The following is a 22,781-nucleotide window of genomic DNA, read 5'->3' on the forward strand; positions in this document are numbered from 1 at the left end:
CTACCACCTGCTCCTGAAGCAGAAGCTGTAGGTCCATGAAGACCCCCAAATGGCTCACTAGCTGTAAGTGAGGTAATGCAACCCTACCCAGGGCTAAAGGGGGATAATGTTATGTTTGCAATTGTATTGTGGATGTTGTAAGCCCCCCAGAGTCTTTTGGAGTGGAATAACTAATCTAAATCCTCATCTCCGGATCCAGGAGGTCCAAATACCCACATCCATTTAGTCTTGCCAGGGTTGAGTTTGAGCCAGTCCCTCCCCATCCTGAACCTCACAGCCTCCAGACATTGGGGCAACTGATGGACAGTGCTGTCAAAATGACCTCCTTCACTGATGAACATTGTGGTCTTGTACTCCTGTTCTTCACTTGGCAGGACACAGTGGTTGTGATGGCACAAATAATTGATTAAAAGGGTCACATTTTAGGAATAGACATGGACTTTGATTTTCGTCTTCCTCTCAATTCAGTGGACTGCTAGGAGAGAAACATCACTTTCTATAGCAGAAGTGGGTGCAAATTGCTTGAAGAGGGTATTTGAAAAGATACTGAGGCCTGCACATAAGTCAATGGCTGCAAGTTGCCCACCCTGCCTTAGAAAGTATAACTCATTACCCTGTTAACATGCATACACAGGCCAGGTTCATTCACTGCACTGAGCCATTTTAAAAAAAAAACTTACGTTACAAAACTTGGATTTATTCAACAAACCAGGGGTACCATATATCAATCCATATCCGTACACAGAATCCAGAATCAGCACTTCAGTCACTGCACTGTCTTGAGTCTTCCCAAGAATGTTTGTGTTCTCTACAAGTGCATGAAATTGCAGCTGAAGTAGGCAAAGAAGGGAGACCAGGGTTGTGTCTTTATTTTTGTCCTTAGTTTTTATATAGAATATATTACAGTCAAGAGTGCTATCTTTAAATCAGAAGGTTAACAAGTTATTGCAAGTTGTTTTATCCAGGAAATCTAATGGGAGAAATAAAGAATTCTAGAAAGCTGATTGAGGGGGCCCGGGGGGGGGGGACAGGAAATAACAGGAGAGGAAATTATAAATCAATCCCCCCCTTTTTTTTTGCAACAGAGAATACATGAGTTAAGTCATACTGCTTATTATGCAGTAATCCAAACATTACAAAACAAAATCATTAGTAAAGCAAGCAGAAAGCAAATAAGCAAATTATGACAAAAAGCAAGAAAGCATTACAACTACAAAAAAGAGTAATGGCTGTTTTTTGTTGTAATACAGGCTTTTGCAAAAAAAATCACCTGCTCCGTTATTACTTTATTGTTTTCAAATAAACTGCAGTGTTTAAAATAGTGACTCAAAATTTCTAGTGTCTTGCTCCTATGTTATATCACTGAAGCATTAACCTCTTCTCAGGGCATGGAGCTTGCGGGCAACTTTCTCCAGTTCTGCTTCTATGGCAGCCAAGCTTTCCAGTTCTTGGTCCTAAAAGAAAAGGCAATGTTTAATAATGCAAATCATTTTAGCAAACAGATGTATTTGCTTTGGGAGACAGAACAGAATATTTTCAGGAATGAGTACACAGCTGTGCAAAATACTACTCTGACACATCAAGCACCCCCTCACAACACAAGGTTGCTTTGTTTTATACTAACACAGTCTTGCAAGCCAGATACTCTCCAGATGTATTGAAACTCCGATTTCCAGAATTTCACCCAGTGAGGCCTTGGACGACCAGTGGAAGAAGTTGTCTAGAGCTGAGGGAGTCATAAATAATATAGCTCATACACTATGAATTTCTTCAATGTCTGGAGACAACATGAAAGCCATATGAAGTCAGACATGGTTAAAGTAAATACTTTTTTAAATCAGTATTGACTCTTGGTGATGTCATAGATGCTCCCATGTAATTTTCTTGGCAAATATGTGGAAGTAGCTTGCCATTGCCTTCTGTAAGATGTTCTTTTCAACTTTCAGGTTTTTGTTGTTGATCATCCATGTACTAACTGGATTCAACACTGCTTAGCTTTTGGGAGTTCAGCCAATGTTAGCTAGATGCATTTATAAAGTTGATTCATATCAAGTCAGACTAAGGACCTATCATCATATTTTTAGATCAGTCTTCCTCCACATCAATACTCTTCAGATGTGTTGGAGTATAATTCCCAAAACTCTACAGTCAAATTCACCACCTATATCAATTAGCTTATTACAAATGCTAGGAGAGATATTGTATCACATCTGAAAAGGTTTTCGCTTAAAGAAGACTGGTCTGTACCATCTGGCAACAGTTCCCCAGGATTCCCAAGAAGACTTATCAGCCTAACCTAGGAGAGCTAGGGACTGAACCTCAACTTTCAGTGTGCGCTACGGTCCTTCTCTGGCTTCATTCCTAGGATACTCTCCTGTTCTGGGTATTGGCAGGGCACAGCCTGCAGCACAAAGGGATTAGATGGAGCCAAGCACAAGAATGTTCACAAGAACCTGTCTGTGCCATTGCAGCTGCTGCTGAATCCAATCCATGAGATAAGGCTACAAGGAAAAGTAAAATAGGGAGAGCCAATTTAGATATTCCTGATGTCGAAAAAAAAATCATGGTTGTGAAACACTTCCTGAATAATAACAACTGATGGTTACTATCTGTTAGTCCTACTATTGTTCTTGCATGAATGCATGTACATGTCTGAATGGATGTGTCCCTATCACATTTCTTTTTCCTCCCAACCATACATCCAAGGGTATCCAAACAAGTATAGGCCAATGAGGCAAAAAATTTTTCTCCCTCTCCCTTTTTTCTCCTTGTACTTAGCTGATGGCAAGGAGTTTTATACTGCTACTGGTACCTGAGCAACTGTTGCCAAGGTTATCTTGTTGATTCCCCGGTGCTTTGTCACTGCAATTCCATGAAAACCTATACTAGAAAGGTGCAAACAAGCCAGAATAGCTAGAATAAAAGAAAGGAAATAATCACCTGGTTTTGTGATTCACTAAGCAGGCTTATTTGTTTTGGGTACTAGGCTTTGCAATTACAGAACACCAAAGGAGAACTAGAGAAGAGGAGGGCAATCCTTTAAATGTTGTCTTGAATTAACTCTATTGGGAGGCCAAATGAAGTAGCTGCCTCAGGCCACCAATATTGAGGGTGTTTGTCACCTGTTTTCTTTCCACCTCTAGTGACAGCATTCTGGTGATGGTGATTCTGCTTTGTTACTGACTAGGACTAGCTGGATATCTTACCTAATAATTTTCACCAAATATATAATAGGTGGCATCACCTGAAGATTCTCCTGATCAAGCAACAGGTGGTGATGCAACTAGACCAGTCCATATATATGAAGCCATTGTTCTGCTCATACAATGCTCATCAGCCCTGCTGCACTGCAGTATTTGTGTGAAGGAGCAGGTGTTAAATAGAGAACTGAGCACACATTGGGAGGCGCTAGGGAGATAGAACAATGTGTATTCTGACCTAAGCCACCTAAATTGGCCTACTACCATTATGTGGGATGATGTCCAGTGTTGCAGTAAGAATCAATTGCCTATCTTGTTGGCATCTGTGTAATGAATGGGGAAGAATGGGCAAGCATCTGGGTCAGCCTTAGTGCAGAGGACAGTATTTCAGCAGTTCACTTGTCAACAGGGGGCGAGAAATTCAATTCATTCACTAAAATCTCTCTTTTATAAGTAGGCACCCCAAGGCCATAACAATATTACCAAATGTTTAGGATATTATTTCTTTCAGCCCTTGGGTTGAACCTGTAACTAAAAGGCAAAAGGCTTTGGAAATATATTTGAAGATGATTCAGATTCGGTCCAATTGTAATGGAATGAACTCAAAGATCTCTGGCTCTTGAATCCAGATCCTTGACCAGAGCAACTTTTGTATTATCCCATGTAATCACTGAAATTCAGGACTGGGTCATATTTTTAGAGAATAAAGAATACATGCTGGGGTGACTTTTATTGCAACTTTCCTCACTTCCTTTATGATGTAAGAAGAGAGGCTTAGAGGTTTTGGCCATTATAAGAACTGTGAACTTGAGTCCAGAGATCATCATGTCACATTACAGTCATGCTCCAGGCACAGTAGAACCCGTTTAAGAGGTTCAGGATATTACATATTAAAAAATCATATTAGATAACATTTACATCTAAGCACATACAATGAAAAGACTGCCCCCATCCATCTCAGCTCACATAATGCTTTGATCAGTAGCATTCACAAGATGACAATTCTATGCATGTACAAATGGGGTATGTCACATTTGAAACTTCCCATGGACACTGCTAGCTCTACTGCTGTAGAAAGTATATAAAACAGAACCTTACAATTTGGAAAAGTCAGAAGCAAAGAGGAAACCTTAAGAAAGCTCAAGACAATACAGAAAAATTGTCCTGCATTTTCCCTTACCAGTACTCACTTGACTGGATTTAAAATTCCTTTCAGAGGGGAAGTGAATTTCTGTTAATTTCTTATGAATGGGATATGATGTTCTTGCCCTAATCTCCTTAAGAGGTGGCCAAGTGTTGTGTGTGAACAGCCACTCTTTTGCTCCCAGCATTTCTCCAGTGGCCTGCAGCCTCTCTGGTTTTCCCCTCTTCAATTAGCTGCTACTTCTGACTATAAAATAAGCTCAAAATCTCCATCAAGATTCTCAAGCATTCTTCTGGCTTTTGACAGCTTATTCAAAACATGGCCTCTACAAGCATGTGACAACCTACCTCTGTTCTCCTGTTTGCACTTCCTTCTTCATCCTTTTTTTCTTCAGGTATGGGAAGAAGTGGAAAACCTTGTTCACTGTCCTCCTCTTTTGAATGATGCTTCTGCAGCCTCCTTGCTTCATCTTCTGGAGAGTTATGGAAGTCAAATGTGTTGTGGGATTTGAAAGCCATTTTCATGGACCTATCTGGATCTTCATCACTTTCATTTTCCTCTGCACGCTTTGTAGTAGTCAGTTGTTTAGCCAACTCATCCATCTTGTTCCATCTCTTAGCATCTTCTACATCCTGGAAAGGGGGCTTTTCTAGCTCTTCGCTTTTGGAATCCCTGTCACGGGAGGTGTCATCATCCTGCCTTGTTCCATCTAGGAGGTGATGCCTTCTATCTTTCACATTATGATATTTGTCTTTTTCTTCTGAGGAATTTTTGCCATCATCTTGTTTATCTATAAGGGAAATAGAACTAGATGTAAACCATTTATTTATTTTCTTTTCCTCCAGAAGCTATATTTTGGTGCTCTAAGATGAAGAAAGTTGACTTAAAACCTTGTCAAGTTTTCATCTAAAAATACAAGGTATCTGAGTGTATTAGGATGTGAAATCACCTTTGCTTCTACTCTGCAAAATAGGTAAAATGGTCCTTTATCATCAGATTGGTCAATCACCTAGTGCCATTTCCCATAATATAATTATGAATAATTATATATATATAATATAATATATAAGAAGCCATTTCCCATAATATAATTCTTTTCTTGACCTTGATAAGGAATGATATTCAGTGCACTGAGCCATTTACTGAAATTAAATACTCTTTCAGCGGGGTAGAGAATGACACTGAATCCTATCTTCTTTGTAACTTGCTTAGTTATACCTAATTACTGTAAAAACAATTAGGATCAAAGTATGAACAGCAGGTTATTTCAACTAGCCATCACAACACTCTCCTCTAAGGATTGAGTATTTACCATGTGGCAACCTTCCCCAGTCTTGTGCATCCAAGTGTGCTGGGCTACAACTCTCAGCCAACATGGACAATTGCTATGGCTCAGTGAGTCTTCTATCAGCTTTGAATTGTTTCATTAGTTTGCCCATTATTGGAGATTTAATCACTGTAATTTAGACTTTAGTAAATTCCAGAACTGACTATAGTGCTATAATATCCACTCTATGCTTAGAAATTTAGCTGATACAAAATAATATTTTAAATATATTTGTTACTGCATATGTAGTAAGTCATAACCACTACCTGCCAGTGAATTGCTGGGAACTAAAGAAAGTGCTAATTTTAACTTTTTAAATTCCTAATGAGTCCTATTTAACACAATAGACTATTTCCATTCCTGTAACACCTGCTTCTGTCATTTATAATTAAGAACTTACATATAAGAAACAAGAAAAACCCCAATATTTAGAAATGGTGTTTCCTGCAGGGTTCAAGTATGATTCTCAAATAAGAATGCTTGTCTTCTCCAATTTATTTCCTGCAGAAATGCTGGGTTTCAGCTCCTATAAACTCCCAGCTACCATATCCATTTGCTGGAAATTGAAATCCCACACAACTGGAGGACACCATATTATGAAAGGCTGAACTATGATTTGGAGAAGACTGCAGAATATCTATAGTGACAGTCCTACTTGATGAGGCTAGAAATAAATGCATGTAGGGAACATTTTTTAAAAAATCAGTAAAACTGATATCCCACATAATCAATCAATCAATCAATCAATCAAAATTTATTTATAGTCCAAGACCAAACACAAGGAAACAGACTAATAATATAATAACTATAAAAAGGAATACAAATTTGTGAGATAAATGCTGAAACAATTAACAGCTAACTTTTAATAGCACGAGGGAGGAACCAGATGGTTTGCAACAGCCATAGCTATTGATAAAAATTTTGCAAACTTCTTAGAGGTTTCTGAAGAGTGGTCACCTAGAAGAAGGGTAATGGCCTCCAGGTTGCAATGGCAATTAGAGCTATGTACAATTGGAAGTATTAAGTTCAATCACCACTGAGCGTACAGTGGACATTTTAATAGCATATGTGAGATAGATTCTACCTCCAAGTCTGAATAAAAACAAGTTTGGCTTTCATATGGGAGACTTATATATCTACCAGTTGTTGCCCTAATTCAGGCACCCAATTCAGGCCAAAGTAAACAGTCTATTAGGAGGAACATATAAAATATTAAAGAAATATTTAGGAACAGTACATAGAGGAGGAGTAATTGTGCTGTGAAAGGGATGGGGAACATTGGCTCTATCATTTTGGATATCTAAATCCAAATCCTCTGCTTCAGTTCAGCCAGGGTTTTATCAAGTCCTAAAGCAGGTAGTGCCGGCAAGGTAAGATTGCAGAATGCCAAATCATCATTAATTTGTCTTCTTAGGTTGGGAGGAGAAGCTGTCTAGCAAGGTAAGATGGACTAAGGAAGTTCCCCGATAGACTTTCTTGCAAAATTTAAGACAGTAAAATTTTAATTTGGCCCACCTCACATATTAAAGGTCACAATAAACCTGGCAAGTCAAGTTTGAGCCCACACTGATAGACATACCATCTTCTCTTTGATCATCCATATTATGTGAATTGGTAGGATGTTCCTCTTCAGAAGCATCCCTCTCTTTCTCTTCTTCTTCCTCCTTTTCTTCTTCTTCCTCTTCTTCCTTCTCAGCCTGCTCTCTGACATTACCAACTCCTTCCTCCTTCCTTTCCTCCTGGCTGTTTTTGAAAACTTGCTCATTCTCACCCTCAGATTCCTCTGTCCCTGCAACTTCTTCAACTTCCTGTTGTGTCTGCTTAAGTACCTCATCTTCCCTGATGTCACTGATGTGATTGTCTATTGCATCACTCCAAGGCAATCCTTCCATTTCATCAACCTCATTGCCTTCAAATCCTGCCATATTCTCCTTTTCATCCTCAAGATCAACATCTCGAATTCTTGGCTCTCTCTCTTCCAAGCTATTCCTGTCCTCCTCTTTCAAAACATCCTGTTTACTCTTAAAAGACTTTTCTGCTTCCAGCTCAGCCAAAGAGGCAGTTGGTTTCTCATTGTGGGTCCCCTCTGATAGATCTGAGGTCAAAAATAATAGAAACAAACAGAAAATGGATGGAAAGCCATATTAAAAATAATTGCAAACTCACAGTAAATCACTTCACATCTTTGTTTGGACAACATTATATATTTCTCACCTGCTCTTATTTAACCACAGGGCGGGATATTTTTTTCCCAATCTACTATATCAAGATTATCTTTCATGCTTTAAAGGTAGACCAGACATTTCTATTTCTAATTCGATTCCATTAATATATGAGTAAGTTATCCTGTCTGGTTACTCTATAAATTGGAGTAAATCAGATTTGATATCACTGAGTTTTAGCCATAATTTAGAAAAGTATAACATCTGGATTAAGTTGTATTGTTTGTTTATCTTGGTTAAAAATTCCCAGGAAGATTTTTCAACAGGTACATTAGAAATTATTCCCTGTTCTGATGAATGAAGGAATGTCTAGATAGAATTCTTTTTAGAATTTGGGGTAAGTTAAATATAACTGAAATGAATTGTTAAAGTCTCATTTTTTCAAAACAGTCACTTTGTTTGTTTGTTTATTTATTAAATTTGTATGCTGCCCATCTCCCCCTCAAATCACTCTGAGCCTGCCATAAAGTGTCTGGGACTCTTGGTTTTTTTGCTACCATAGACTAGCATGGCTCTGCTCCTACAATTTCTTTAAATGTGACATTAGCTTGGTACAAACTTAAAATTAGATTAATACCCACCCCCAGAAAGCTTTAAGTACATTGACACATCAGAGAATTGCTGTTTGAAATGCAACTCAGGAATTTAGAACAATAGCTCGGATGGTTGGCACTTGTCCTATTATTACCCTGTTTTTGCTGAAATTAACAGGAATTTTAAAATGATTGCTGTATGTTAATATTGCATATGTCCTTGGTTACATCCAGTGGTGTACACCAGCTTGCAAAAGCCAATTGTCAAATTTTCTGGAATTTTGTGAGCTGGTTGAGAGCGGAGCGGAGCCACAACGCCCAGTGCGCTGATCAGCAGTTCCACAGCTAGCAGTCTGGCACAGCGGCAGCTGTGGAGCTGGCAGAGCTGGCTTTTAAACATTTACCACTGCCCCAGTGGCTATATCCCTGCTATTTGGAATCTATCAAGAAGTGTCGCTTTGTCAGCCATGAGGGCTGGCTCAAAGAGTTATTGTACAATTCAGGAAGGAGAAATGTACACTTGACTCTTAATATGTGTGGTTTGTCAACATTTGAATTAGGCTTTGTTCAACAGAGGCAAAGAAGAAGACTTCTGAGCAATATGGTCAGATTGGTCGGTGTAGCTGTGTGTAACATAATTTTCCTTATTTTTCCCACAGGTTAAGACCAGCACTGCAGAAGGTTTTTAGGTGTTATCAAACTTTTTAGTTGCTGTTAACGAATGTGAAAACAGTGGGGAGGTGACTTGGTCATATTTGCTACATAAATCAGTTTGGCTGTGAAGCAGATGTGTGTTCCAAGGCCATTTGAAATAACATCCACATTTACATTGCTTGGGATGGATTATGTGGGGGTTATGCTGACATCAACCTCTTTCTGTGTTCCCATTGCTTTGACTTTCAAGGACCTCAGAAAGCTCATCTTCATATCCACTGTTTTTCTTCTGCTGCTCTGTTCTTTCACTTGCTCCTGTTTCACAAATGGATGATAAGGATATAAACATTTCACAGCACCTCTTTTGTCGTCGTCATCATCATCATCATCATCATCATCATCATCATCATCATCATCATCATCATTGTGTGTCCCCTCACCATTATAAATGCATACTGTACTAAAATTCAGATCTTTCTTATTGAGTAATATAGAAGTGGGAGAAAGAACCATTACAACTAGATGATACCCGTGATGCGTATCGCTCTTAACATCTGCACAAAATACTACATGACCAGCTAACTTAACCATGATTTCAACTACAGTCACAACCAGTACAAGTTGTGGAATTAATTCATATTTCTCTTACTAATGATTCTCCTTTTATCATGATGAAAATAACACTGCAATTCTTGATCAAGCTTCCTGGGAATAAGTTCTCTTAAAGTCAGTGGATATACAGGTAGTCCTCACTTAACAACAGTAGTTGGGACTGGAATTTCTGTCACTAAGCAATGTGGTCATAAAGCGTGATGTCATGTGACCACATCACTTAGCTATGGCAATCCCAGCAGTCCCGGTTGCCATCGTTAAGCAAGGATTGCAGATTGTTAAGCGAGGACTTCACATGAATGCAACTTACAAGTTTCTGCCAGCTTCCAGCAAGCAAAGTCAGTGGGGAAGGTGGGAGGAAATTGCAAGTCCCGGTCATGACAAGCCTTTCCTTAGGCAGCTCGCAACTAGGCTGGTGGGCAGATGAGTGCTATGAAGTGTGAGCAGGAGGGAGGGGTGGTGGCTGCGGTGCAGTGCAAATGTGGGCAAGTGGTGGGTGAGTGCTACAACCTGGCACAAGCGCAACTGAGTGGGCAGGTGCTATGGAGTGTGGGTAGGGGGGATGTTCTGGGCAGGTGCGCGCTACAGAGTATGAGATCCCTGGAATCTCATACTCTGTAGCAGGGCTCCTCGGAAGAAAAAGTGCAGGAGTGGGAGTGGCTTATGGGAGTGGCTTGCAACCTTCCCTGTCAGCTTCCTCATTGACTTTGCTTGTGGGAAGCCAGCAGGGAAGGTCACAAATGGTGATCATATGACCGCAGGATGCTGCAACTGTCTTAAGTGCAAGCCAGTTGCCAAGTGCCCAAATCGCAATCATTTGACTGCAGGGGTGCTATGATAGCCAGAATTTTGAGTACTGGTCATAAGTACCACTTGTTCAGTACCATCATAATTTTGAACAGTTGCTGAACAAGTGGTCATAACCCAAGGTCTACCTGTAATTTTGAACAGACATAGAAGTACACAGAGTGTGTACCAGACATCTAAAACCTTAAGTTTTAAACTTTTCTATTATTCCAGAATATTTGTTTGAAAGTGTTTCTTTACATTTTAATCTGATTCCCTGAACTCCCCATGAAATAATCAGCATTGATAGCCAGCCTTGACTGATCTCAAATAGCTAAGCAGAGTTGGACTTGGTAGGGACTTTGATGGGAGTGGGGGGCTACCAGTAAATTCCAGGAGTGTATATTATACCGGGAAGTCAAAAAGCATTCCAAAAGAAAGCAATGGCAACCCACTTTTGTATTGTTGCCAAAAAAAAAAAACCCTCACCCAAAAACCTATTTGGACATGTCCACAAATTAATAGGAGTTTAATTCAATTTGAGGAAGTTTTTTTTTAAAAAATATCCATACCCTTAACTTGAATTTACATTATACTGTAGTTCCTTGTATTATAATACAGCCAATTTTATGGTTCAGATAGATTTTATCTCATTCTTTTAAAAAGTCTAGATGTAATTATGTATACAAAACAACAAGTAGTTATATCTAGGCAATTTAAATTCTAGGAAGCTCTTCCCATCAACCTTCAGACTTAATTCTGTGATGGCATGAATAAATTATGCAGATTAGTTCCCTCTTTCTTTATCTAACCCATTCCGCATTTTATTTTATTTTATTTTATTTCTGATTTGAAGATGAAGGAGCTATATAGGACACTTATTTTTTTCATTCTCACCCAATGATTAAAAGTGCCCCTCGCTACTCATTCTAAGATATCCGCAGACTTTGATCACACATTTTCAAGCATAGGCTCATCAGGGCTGGAAAGATATTTGGGTTTTGTAATGAAAGCTAAGATTCTGGTCACAATATAACCTTCTGTGTCTTCATAGGAAGGGGCCATTTAGGCCATCAAATTCAATCTCTTGCACGATACGTGAATCCAGATGAAAGCTTCCCAACCAGAAGGCTGTCTAGTTTTGATGCGAACAGTGAATGGGAGTCTTATTACCTCTCGGGAAAATTGATTCCCCTGTTAAACTGCTCTTACTCTTAGGATTTTTTGGGGGGCGGGGGGGTACATTCAATTGGAATCTGTCTTCCTGTAACTTTGTTATTCCACAACCTGTACTTTGGAACAAGAGAGAACAAGACTTGTTCCTCTTCTATGTAACCTACGTTACTACATTTCTATTGTATGTTACATAGAAATATGTAACATATTTGAAAAATGCTATCATGTCACCCTTTAGTCACCTTTCACAAGGCTAAACACACTCAGCTCCTTCCACCTCTCATTATGGGACTTAGTTTCTAGACCCTTGGACATCCTCATTGCCCTTCCCTGAGCCTGCATCAAATTTTCTGAATCTTTCTTAAAGTGTGATTAGTAGAGCTGATGCAGTACTTGAGGTGAGATCTGATTAAAACAGAATGAAGTGAAACAATTACTTCCCATGATTTAGAAATTATATTGCTGTTGATACAGCCTAAAATTGCATTTCCGTTTTTTCAGCACATCACACTGCTGATGCATACTCAGTTGCAATCGATTATTATTCCAAGAACTTTTTCACAAGTTACATTTCCAAGCCAAGCAGCCCTGTCCTATTTCTTTGCCTTTGATTTTTGTTTCTTAGTGAAGAACTTTGCACTTTTCTATCTTAAATTTCATTCCACCATTTTTCAGCCAATTTCTCTAACCTATATCAGGAATATTTTGAATCTGATATTTGTGGCACAGTACTGGTTAAGCTCTCACCACTTTGATGAAGAACAATGGATGTCAATCTTTGAATATGATTTTTGAGGCAGCTGTTACCCATTTTTATCATGACATCCAGCTCACACTTAGCTTGTCAGTCAGCATGTCAAAATGTACTATCAAATATTTTGCTGAAATCAAGATACATTAGGTCTACAGCATTCCCAACTTCCATTAAAATAGTTCCCTGAGCATGAACTGACGTTAGTCTAAAAAGATTTGTTCTTAACAAATCCATGCTGACCTGGTAATTGCCACATTGTTTTCAAAGTGCTGACAGCTCAATCTCCTTATGATCTGCCCTAGAACCTCACCAGGTATTGTCATCAACCTGATTGGTCTGCCTTTTGCTGGATCTTCTCTTTCTCCCTTTTTGAAAATAGGGAAAATATTTTGCGGCATTCTCACCATGTATAGACGTAATCTTACCTGTACCACACTGAAAAAGATTCACATAATAGTAGACAGTCCACACACACAAAAGGCACAGAATTCCAGCAGAACCGTACCTTGAACTGCAATCTCTTGAAGCTCCCTTAGTAAGTTTTGATGGCGAAGGATGGAACGAATTCTTTCATCTGTAAGAATAGAGGATTTATGGAAGGTTTTCAATGACAAACTGAGTTGGCATGCAATTATTTTGCTCATCATAGTTCCATTGGCAGACCAGTTAGTTGAGTTTATTTTAATTTGTACCATTATGTCTACACATTAAAAAAAAAAAATTAAGTGACTTTTCACATACATATTCTTAAAATGTTAATATTCAATCTTGATAACTTCTTAATCCCTCAAGAGAGAATTGGTCAGAAAATAAGCATTTATGGTACCTCCTTGGAGAGTTTCTAGGCATTCTTGGCTGACTGTGAGTGGATTTGGCTTCGCTACTGTATTAGAAATAACCTCAGCAATGCACGTCATCACCTAGAAAAACACAAATATATTTGTATGAATTTTAGATTTCATTTTTCCTTTAGGGTATTTTGCTCAATACATAAAATCCCCCCTCTACCACTCCTGTCCTGTTTTATCCTTGCAACAATCTTGTGAAGTAGCATAGACTGAGAGATAGTCATGGTTAGCCACAAAGCTTCAAGGCTGAGTAGGGCTTTGAACTTCGATTTCCCAGCTGCCATGCTGAATCCAAGGCCCTTATTAACCAAATATTGTCCCATTAGAAAGAAAAATTGATGTGGTTCCAAATAAATGCAATGTCAACTTCTCTGCACCGTTGGTGCTATTTTTACTGGTTGAAATTACTATCTTAGGCATTAAAAATAATATGTTCTGTTTCCTTTCACATTATACTGTTCTTCATATTCATTTTCTTCCTGCTTCCTGTAGTCTTCTTTGAAAACATGATTTAATCTGAAGTAGGTTTTTACTTGAGCTAGATATCCAGATTTGGAATACATGAAACAAAAATCACATACTTTGCCTACACAAGACTTTCACTTGCATCTCTCTACTCTTTTCTTTCAGCTATTTGGCAAAATTTATGGCTTTTTACATGGGGATCTCTGTTCATTAAAGTCTACATATTGAGAAGTACTTTTCTCTTGGTTACCTTTCAATACTATTAAGAGGCTCAGCATTATGGACTTGCTTTTTGTCCACAAAGGGGTTGTAGCTCACTTTCCAATCCAGTCAGGGCCCTCTTGACCCCTTCCCTTTGTGATGGATGAGCTGATATTTCTCTTATTCCTAATATTGCCTGAAACCTTTTAATGCATTCAACAACACCATGGAGCAAAAAACAACAAATACAATAGGATTTTAATGGGCCTCAACAAATACAATGGGCTTTTAACACATTGCAATTGTTAATTGATAAGATACTGGTCACATGTAACCTGCATCTGTATAACTATCCCATTCCCTCCCCCAGCCTCCACCCCAATTTAAATCCTACATCAGCCTAGACCAGTGTTGTCCAAACTTGGCCACTTTAAGACGAGTGGACTTCAACTCCCAGAATTGGTGCTGGCTGGGGAATTCTGGGAGTTGAAGTCCGCTCATCTTAAAGTGGCCAAGTTTGGACAGCACTGGCCTAGACACTCTCTATCTCTGATGAAATGAACTACATCTCATGAAAGCTGATGCCTTCTAATAAAATTGGTCAGTTGGAAAAGGGGCTATAAGACTCCTTCAGACTTAACAGTGGTAATTATTTTAAAAATGAATTAAAGCAGAAACCCGATAGTTGTAATAATTAATAATAGCAGCAGCAGCAGATATAGTCAGAATACAAGTTTCAATTGTGCCTTTTATGTAGAAGAACTTATCACGTTCCACCCTAACACAGTTGTATTTTACTTCTCTGAACTAAAAAGCCCGATATGCTTAGTTGTTGTTATTATTATTATAAAACATATCCTTTCCAAATCAAAATTGAAATTAGGAATATAGATCACAATTAATCTACTATGAGGGTAAAGAATTACTACCCTAACGATGAGTTCTGCAATAATTAGGAACTGCTTTAATTAGCTCTATCACATTGCATTTCTTAATTATATTTGGTCAAAGTGGGCTTAATTTGTATAGGCTCCCCTACCAATGAAGCAACCAGCATGGATTTGGATTGTGATGGGCAAGGAGGAAAGGAGAAAAAGCATTTAACTATTATAAAGTACTGCTTCTGCCAATTAGCAAAAAGCTATTAAAGATTCTCAAACTGTCAAGCCATCATGGCCCATTCCAAAATTATAATGGCTGCTCTTAAAATCAGTTGGTGATGGATTCTCAGTAACAAATAACATTTTTAATTCAAAAGCCCTCTCTCAGTGGTTGCAGTCTGTCAATAGAAAAATTCTTTTCATTACTTCAGAAAATTACTTTTACCATATGGATAATTGCAATTAAAAATCATTTGAAATGATAGTATAATAGGAAGAGACAACTCAGGATAGTGCTTTTGAAAGGGTATTGTCTGGTGAGGTAAACCAAAAGGCTGCTAACTGTTCAGACTGATGGCTTGTTTTATTTATTCATTTCTTTCATTTCTTCTCATTCCTTTTCTTCTCCTCCTCCTCTTTCTTAGTTTTTGTAAAATAACCCATAAGTATAAGACACAAAGATAAGGTGGCCATTTGCAGGCTTTGCAAAATACAAAAAAGGAAATGCAGCATCAGAATAGGCCAATATAATTTATATGCACTAATTTATAGGTATAGGCATAAATTGGGAAAAAAAAACATTTTTAAACCAGAATGTTACAGCTCTCTCCAAACTGGGGATCAGCAGACCTCTGTGCCTGCTTGGTCAATTGTCTGAATGCCGATGGCTGAAGGGGCACCTTCAAGCCCCTTGATTTTTCATCAAGACTTGATATTCTTATGTTTTATACTAGATTTGAACTGAGCGGCCTTTTAAGAAAGCAAATCAACAAATAGAAAATTATCACAGAGAACTGACCAGAAAGAACTAACTTCTATAAAGCAGGACTACAACTTTCTTAAATGACAAATATATTATTGGAATGATCCATGTCAGGTCACAGTATAAACAGGTCTGGGCCACCATCCAGCAAATGGTATCAGAGGAATTTTAAATTACATAAACACCCACACCCACACACAGTTGAAAAATGATATCATTTGCTTTGTTTTAATCTTGGTTATCATTGTTTTAAAGTTTTATTTTAAATATACCAAACAAAATGAATCATGAAATTTATGTCTATCTTATGAGATTTTTTTTTACGTAGAATCTTCCACCTGGTTTTCAGTTGGGGAAAAGGAAAGGGGTTTTGGTAAGGGAAGGAGGCCTTTGTGGGCTGGATTTACACCTCAAATTTTCTTGATTTAAGAATAAACTCAATATCAAACTTCAAAACAAAACAGCATCTGAATAGTTTGTAAAACACTTAAAACCAATATCTAAAAATGTAAGCAGACTAAAACAGCATAAATCTGAGCAATTCTATTATTTTTTTTAGTTTGGATATTGATGTTTCATGAGGTAATTTTTAAGCAGATTAATTTCATTGAATAATAGAAGTGCATGTAATGTCATTCTGCATTTGATTTTATCATTTTTACTTTTTATACAGGTAGTCCTTGGGTTACGACCATTCATTCAGTGCCTGTTTAAAGTTACGATGGCACTGAATGAATGGTACTTACGATGGCTCCTCATAGTTCTGGCTGTTGCAGTGTCCCCACAATCATGTGATCGCAATCCAGGTGCTTGGTGCCTGGCTTGTGATTATGACATCACAGCAAGCTGTGGTCACATGATTGTGATTTTTGACATTCCCTGCCAGCTTTCCACAAGCAAAATCAATGGGGAAGCCAGCAGGAAGTCAGAAGTTACAGTCACATGAGGTCTTTGCTTAACGACCCACACAGTCCTCATTTAACAACAGCAACCAGGACTGCCAGAATTGCCATTGCTAAGCAACACAGTCATGTGACATCACGCTTTGCGACTGTGTCATTTAGCAACAGCAATTCCAATCCCAATTACCATCGTATGCCAAGGCCTACCTGTATTTATAACAACTTTCCCCCAAGAACTTGGCGTAATGTTTTTCTTCTACTGCAGGTTTATCCTCACAATCTCATGAGGTAGGCTAGGCCAAAAGATAATGATAGGCCTAAAGTCTCACAGTGAGACTCTCCTCTATCTTAGTCTAACATTCTAGCCACTGCATCACATTGGTTGGATTCTAGGTCTGTAAGTATGGATTCTTTGGGGGGTGGGAGTGGGGCATGGCTATTGAAGATGTTAGAATGAGATCCTGACCATCACAAGGCACTACTACAACATTAGGATCTAATTCCACAGCCTAGGCCCACAGCTATGCATTTGCTGTGCCAGAAGTGCCTGACAAAGGGAATCTAGAGAATGAATATTATTTATCTCTATCTCTATCTCTCTATGATTTATGTCTCAGGATTCCTCAGAAGCTTCCATGGGGATCACCTTTCATTTTATTCCTGCAATGGCAACCATGGGAGGTTGGTTGGGTTGAGAGAAATCTGAAATAAAGTCACACTGTGTGTTTCCATAGGGGAGGATGGACCTGAACCTGGGTTTCCCCAGTTCTATCCCAACACTTTAACTGCTACCCTGTAGAGGCTTCATTTCTAGGGCTGCAGCTTGGTGAATTACATGATGAGAGCTCAGTGAGGATGGTGCTGGTAATTTTTTTTTTTTTTGCTGTGGAAGAGGGGTGAATTTATAATCGTATATTTGACCCTCTTACATTATCAGCTATGCTAGATAAGTAACAGCAACCAGAAGTGCTGCCTACAGGAGCCAAACGTGGATTAGATTTTGACTACATGTCTCAGCAGGTGACAGCTGAGTCTAAGCCTTGTCTGGACTTAGAACCTAAGCTGGGTGGGCCTGTTTAGTCCTTGGAAATGAGAGCACTGAGAACTTCCAAGCAGAGAAGGCAAAGCATCCTGGGTGAAGATGGTGGCAAATGTGGAGGTGTCCATGTAGTCACAGGAGTAGACTTGAAGGCATCTTTGCCTTTTTACAAGGGAACTCACTAATCCCCAAGTGCTTCTAAATGAGGAATAGTGTGATTAGAAAGCAGTTTATAGCATGTTAAATGGGCAGAGTGTTTTGCAGCGGTACAGTTCTCTATCTGTTTATTCCTGGGAGTATCGATGGGACTTCCCCCAAGTAACAATATGTAGTACTGCAGACTTCATGGTTTCAGATTCCCAACACTTTCATTTCAATTCATTGGATTATACCATATTCAGTTGTTTTTAGAAGTCATTTGATTATATTTGGACATTACAGAAAAGTGTACAATGGACTGTATAGTTATTAATTTTACATTTTAATAGGTTTTCTGACTCATGTGCTGTTTTCCTCTCTATGGTGTAGATTTGTATCCAAATACATACAGCTGTCAGAAAATATATTTTTCTACAAGCAACAAGAGTTTTCTTTTTCTGTGCGTACCTGATGCTATCCGCTATCCTCTCTCGCACGCGCGCGCGTGCTCTCTCTCTCTCTCTCCCTCCCTCCCTCTCTCTCTCTCTCTCTTTGCTTTTTCAAATCATTTGCACTTGACCCAACCTATACAAGATTTTGTAACTAGCAATGATCTATTTATGGTGCTTTCCTTTCATGAGGCTACGGGCTCCTTATATCTGGCCCACAATCCAGCAGAGACCTGCTTAAATCCATTCATATCTAGCATGCATACAGTATATCTGACATTATAAGCCATACTATGTAGAGAACTGTTATACAAACATTATTCAAGTGCCAATTCACTGTTTTATCTTTAACAACAGCACGCTATCATGTGCTTTTTCAAGGATTCTCTGGGCCATTACTGAATTCCATAGCACAGCATGTCTTTTTACAATGCAACTCTTGGATTCAAGCCATTAGCAACTGACTGGGCATGCCATGGTGCAGATGGCACCATTAAAATTAAAGAAAATGCAGTACAGATCCAAATAATTGCATAATGAAGCATATATAGAGAGAGGGGGGATTTATGGGCATTTTAGGAAACTCACAAATGACAGAATAATTACATTGTGCAATTTGTATAGTATAGTGCCATGGAAAGCACTGGTCTACTCCTAATTAAGGAAAATGTAGACTTTTGGGCTCTCAAATAAGACAGTAATCACAGAAGATGTTTGGTGTCTTCCACATGCCTCCAGAACTGCTGGTTGAACAGGCTGAGTCCTAAACCAAGCTGCTTCTCAGGCTCCAGGCTGGCAGAGACTGGATAGCACAGCATTTTTATAGCCCTGGAAATAATGGTATTTTTGTGGAGCTTAAGGATAATTAAATTGGCAGAGAAGCTGGAAAATGTTTTTGGTTTTTTTTCCATCGGGGGAAATTGAGAGATCTTTTGCCATTGATTTCATGAAAAATAGGGAGGACCTGTTTAGGAACATTAGAAGAGGGCAGCAATTTTGAAAGTGCAGCACATTAAACAAAATATTTAGCTATTGTGACTGTAAACTCCAGTTTGTGTCTACAACACAAACACATACACCCACGTCAAGTAGGTATCAGATTCAGCACTGGATGCTTTGCTAGCCTGAAGACACTGTTCAAGCAGGCTGATGGCCCCTACAGGACTCAGGATTTTTAACCAACTTTAGCCATATCTGAAAGGGGCTAGCCTGGGAACAGCCTTCCTAATACAGTATGTATAGAGCCAGCCATGTGCTTATCAACTTGCCCTGTGTTTATTCAATAAAAAATGGCTAGTGCTGAGATCAAGTGTGGGCAACCTGTGCTTAGAAATATTACAGATTTATTTTCATGGGTGGATTTATTTGCTCATATGTAATCTAATGTGCCAATGTGAAATATCCCATGTATTCCATATCTGAATCTCATAAATGATGGTGGAGGACTGTCCATCAGACTTGCCACATGGTGGCAAAAATGTTTCTAATGGTATACATATCGTAACACAGGTATACATGCAAGTGTGGCTGAGTTCACATATCATGTTAAGATATAAAACATGGTTTACATACCACAGTGGCTGGGTTCATGCATCATGCTAAGCTCAGACCAAACCATCACATTATAGTTTCATGCAATCTGTGAATCCAGCCTGTCTCTCCAGAAAGTTTAAAAGCATGAAATGGGACATCTAATTCATCCCAAGGTGCAAAGATGCCAAAAAAATTCTCTACTCAGTCTGCACCAGGTGGTTCAACGTATACAAGCCAGACCACAATGTGATCCAAGCAGACTGCAATGCATTATATAAAGAAGGGACACTTATGGAGATATGTGATACATTTATCTCATATAACACACAGCTTTCCCAATCAAAGGTACATGTATCTTGATATGTGCCACAGAAAACTGCATGAAGAAGAAACGTTATGGATAGCTTGACAGATAGAATGAATAAATTCCAAATGTGTCAGTACTGGGAGTACTGGGGTTACTCAAGCCACTACTGAGTTCGGAGGCAACTCTCTCTCCTTTTATCCAAATCTCATTTACCCAATAATTTCTTCAAATCCAGATTCACTAATTATGCCTCATCACCACTATGTATTCACAGTTTTAATATCAGGATTTTATTGATCTTTTATGCCACCTGAATAATATAAATCTGTATATATTTTTTCTCTTTTGTTGTTCCTTTTGTTTTATATTGGCTCCGCTGTAGGCAGTGCCTCAGTCTTAATGACCATTTTCAATATGCTACCAGCAACTCATAAATTCTTTAAAAGCAACAGGTTAAGTCTAGCTGACAATGAGCTTACACAGGATATACTGTACATGGAAAGTTAATGCAGTAAACTTTCATATTTTTGAGAAAAGCATCCACAACTGTTCTTGAACGCTAATAAACTTTTCCCATTGTATTATTTGGCCATGCATGATGTAGACAGGACCAAAAAGTATTACAGATAAAGCATTTATCTGTAGGCTCATTTCACACACTCCATAGCACAAACCTGATTTTATAATTGTACATTTGCATACATTCCTCATTTCTTCATAAGTGCACTTGCATTATATTGGCATTTTAAAGCATTTGTTGCATTTATTCTTCATAGGTAGATGCTAAAAAATCTTCTGTGCACACCTACAAATATGATGTGTGAAGAGACTCAGCAATTCCATTGTTATTTCAAGAAGCTTCAAAAATGGCTACATAGATTGTACCTTTGTAGATTTGTACATACATACAAGTAATATATAACAATATTCCTACTTCTAATCTTTTTTTCTTTTTCAACTCACCTTGGTGTCATCTTGAGTTGTTGGATTTGTTACTGGAAGTGAAATTACTAAGAAAGAGAGAAGAGAAAGAATGTCTTTAATATTTCACATTCTCTATGACAGTTCCAGTCAGAATACATAACAGATTTGGGGTGTGGAGAAAATCTGTATAAAGGTACACAGGTGAGACAGTAAACCAGACCAATAGTATATAAGTCCAGCAACAGAAATTTGCTAACCTTCTGAATTTAAAATCAGTTGCTACTAAACAAAAAAAGTGAATGAAGTGAGCTGATGATTTCATGGAGGAATCAGTCTGCAATCAATCAGATTGAGGTATCTTTTCCAGCACCACAATTGAGGAATCTGGCTAGTGGGTGGATCCATTGTTCATGGCTGCACTACATGGCATTCAAAGAGGCAAGAAGGAGGGTAACTGAGAAGAATGGGCATTTGATAAGACTGCAGATTAGAATTGCAATTTTTTTTTTAAATAAAACTGTTTGCCAAGCAGTGCTTTGCTGTTTGGAACATTAAAAAGTTTGAGTAAAAAGGACCTTATGATTCAGTGAAGATCCTGCTGTCTCTGGCAATAGTCCAACAAAGTCGCTCAATTTCCTATCCCTCACTTCACCACCTTCTTTGCAGAGCATGCCTCCCTGTCCGAATAGGCGCTGAGCAGCACAGCGCTGCGCCGACCAGTGCTCTGGCTATTCGGGTCAATGGCCTCGGCGGCTCTGTCCTTGGTGCTGAAAAGGGCAGCCCAAGAGGACAGCGGCCCCGCGCAAGTTCTCCCACCTGCATTTTGAGCTTACCTGGAGCTGCGAGGAGGAGGACAGCGAAAAACGCCGCGCGAGTCATACCGCTGGCAATAGGGACTGCAGGGTGAATGGTGGGGGCCGTCCGGCTGCTCTTCTTGGCTTTGTTGGCGGAGCAATAGAGGTGGTAGCGGGGCCTGGCTTGTGAGAAGCGATAGGCGCTGACCTTGGCCGAGCGCTGAGCCGCGAGATAGATTATCCGCCTGTCCTTGCCCTTCCCAAGATCCTCTGCCTTCTCGAAAGCGGTTGCCGACGATCCCCGACCGAGCACTGCAGCAGCAACCAGGCTTATATATTCGCCCCCCTCCCCTCCGGAAACGGCGTCAGGAGGAAGCTAACTCCCCCTCCCAGGAAGGCGCCGTCCAATCGCTCCTCCGCGGGGGATTGCAGAGCCAGGATGAGGTTAAACTGGCCCTTCGCCTGATACCTCAGCAGAGGACGAGGCGAGGCCCGCCGGATGGCGGTATCTCGCATCGAGAAGAAAGAGGCGGCGAACAGCAAGTTCGGGCACTCGCTTCACGCGCTGCAGAAGGCGCGCGGGTGTTTCCTCCCATGTGGATCATCTCTGGTGCTGGATAAGATCGGAGCTGAAAGCCCAGCCCATCACACCCAGTGGTTCAGGGGTACTGGGAAGCAAGTACGGGAGGACAGGATGCTCTTCTGAAGCGCCCTTGGGATTCTGCACCTGACGCTTTTTAGGAAAATGCTTTGGCGTTGTGGTCCTGCACCCCACTCAGCAGACCCGGGGTTGTCTTCCCACGTTGTGAAGGATGCACCTTATCATCTAAACATATGGGAGCTTTTAAGATCATTAGGAGCTAATTGTGTAAAATTAGGAGCTAAATTGTGGCAGTCATTTATAGAAATA

General features: G+C 39.4%; 1 protein-coding gene across 1 annotated transcript; it reads right to left on the reverse strand.

Moving 5' to 3' along the window:
• Positions 1–845: 845 nt before the first annotated feature.
• CHGA (chromogranin A) lies at positions 846–22,205 on the reverse strand. The gene is made up of 8 exons (XM_007422532.4): positions 21,911–22,205; positions 21,117–21,163; positions 13,235–13,328; positions 12,914–12,982; positions 9,297–9,395; positions 7,251–7,766; positions 4,692–5,134; positions 846–1,454 (listed from the first exon to the last, which is right to left on the reverse strand). Exons 1-8 carry the CDS (start codon positions 21,954–21,956, stop codon positions 1,371–1,373), a joined length of 1,398 nt encoding a protein of 465 aa, XP_007422594.1. The 5' UTR covers positions 21,957–22,205; the 3' UTR covers positions 846–1,370.
• Between the last annotated feature and the right edge of the window lie 576 nt (positions 22,206–22,781).

Source organism: Python bivittatus, unplaced genomic scaffold, assembly GCF_059951505.1.
Source record: "Python bivittatus isolate LINGU-HERP-01145 unplaced genomic scaffold, Pbiv_v1 ctg000480_np1212, whole genome shotgun sequence".
NCBI lineage: Eukaryota > Metazoa > Chordata > Lepidosauria > Squamata > Pythonidae > Python > Python bivittatus.

Coding starts and splice junctions, on each gene's coding strand:
- CHGA (XM_007422532.4), bottom strand. CDS start 21,956: ATGACTCGCGCGGCGTTTTTCGCTGTCCTCCTCCTCGCAGCTCCAG. Junction 5,135..7,250: donor GGATGATCAAAGAGAAGATG/GTATGTCTATCA, acceptor TTTCCCTTATAG/ATAAACAAGATGATGGCAAA. Junction 1,455..4,691: donor GTGCAAACAGGAGAACAGAG/GTAGGTTGTCAC, acceptor CTTTTCTTTTAG/GACCAAGAACTGGAAAGCTT.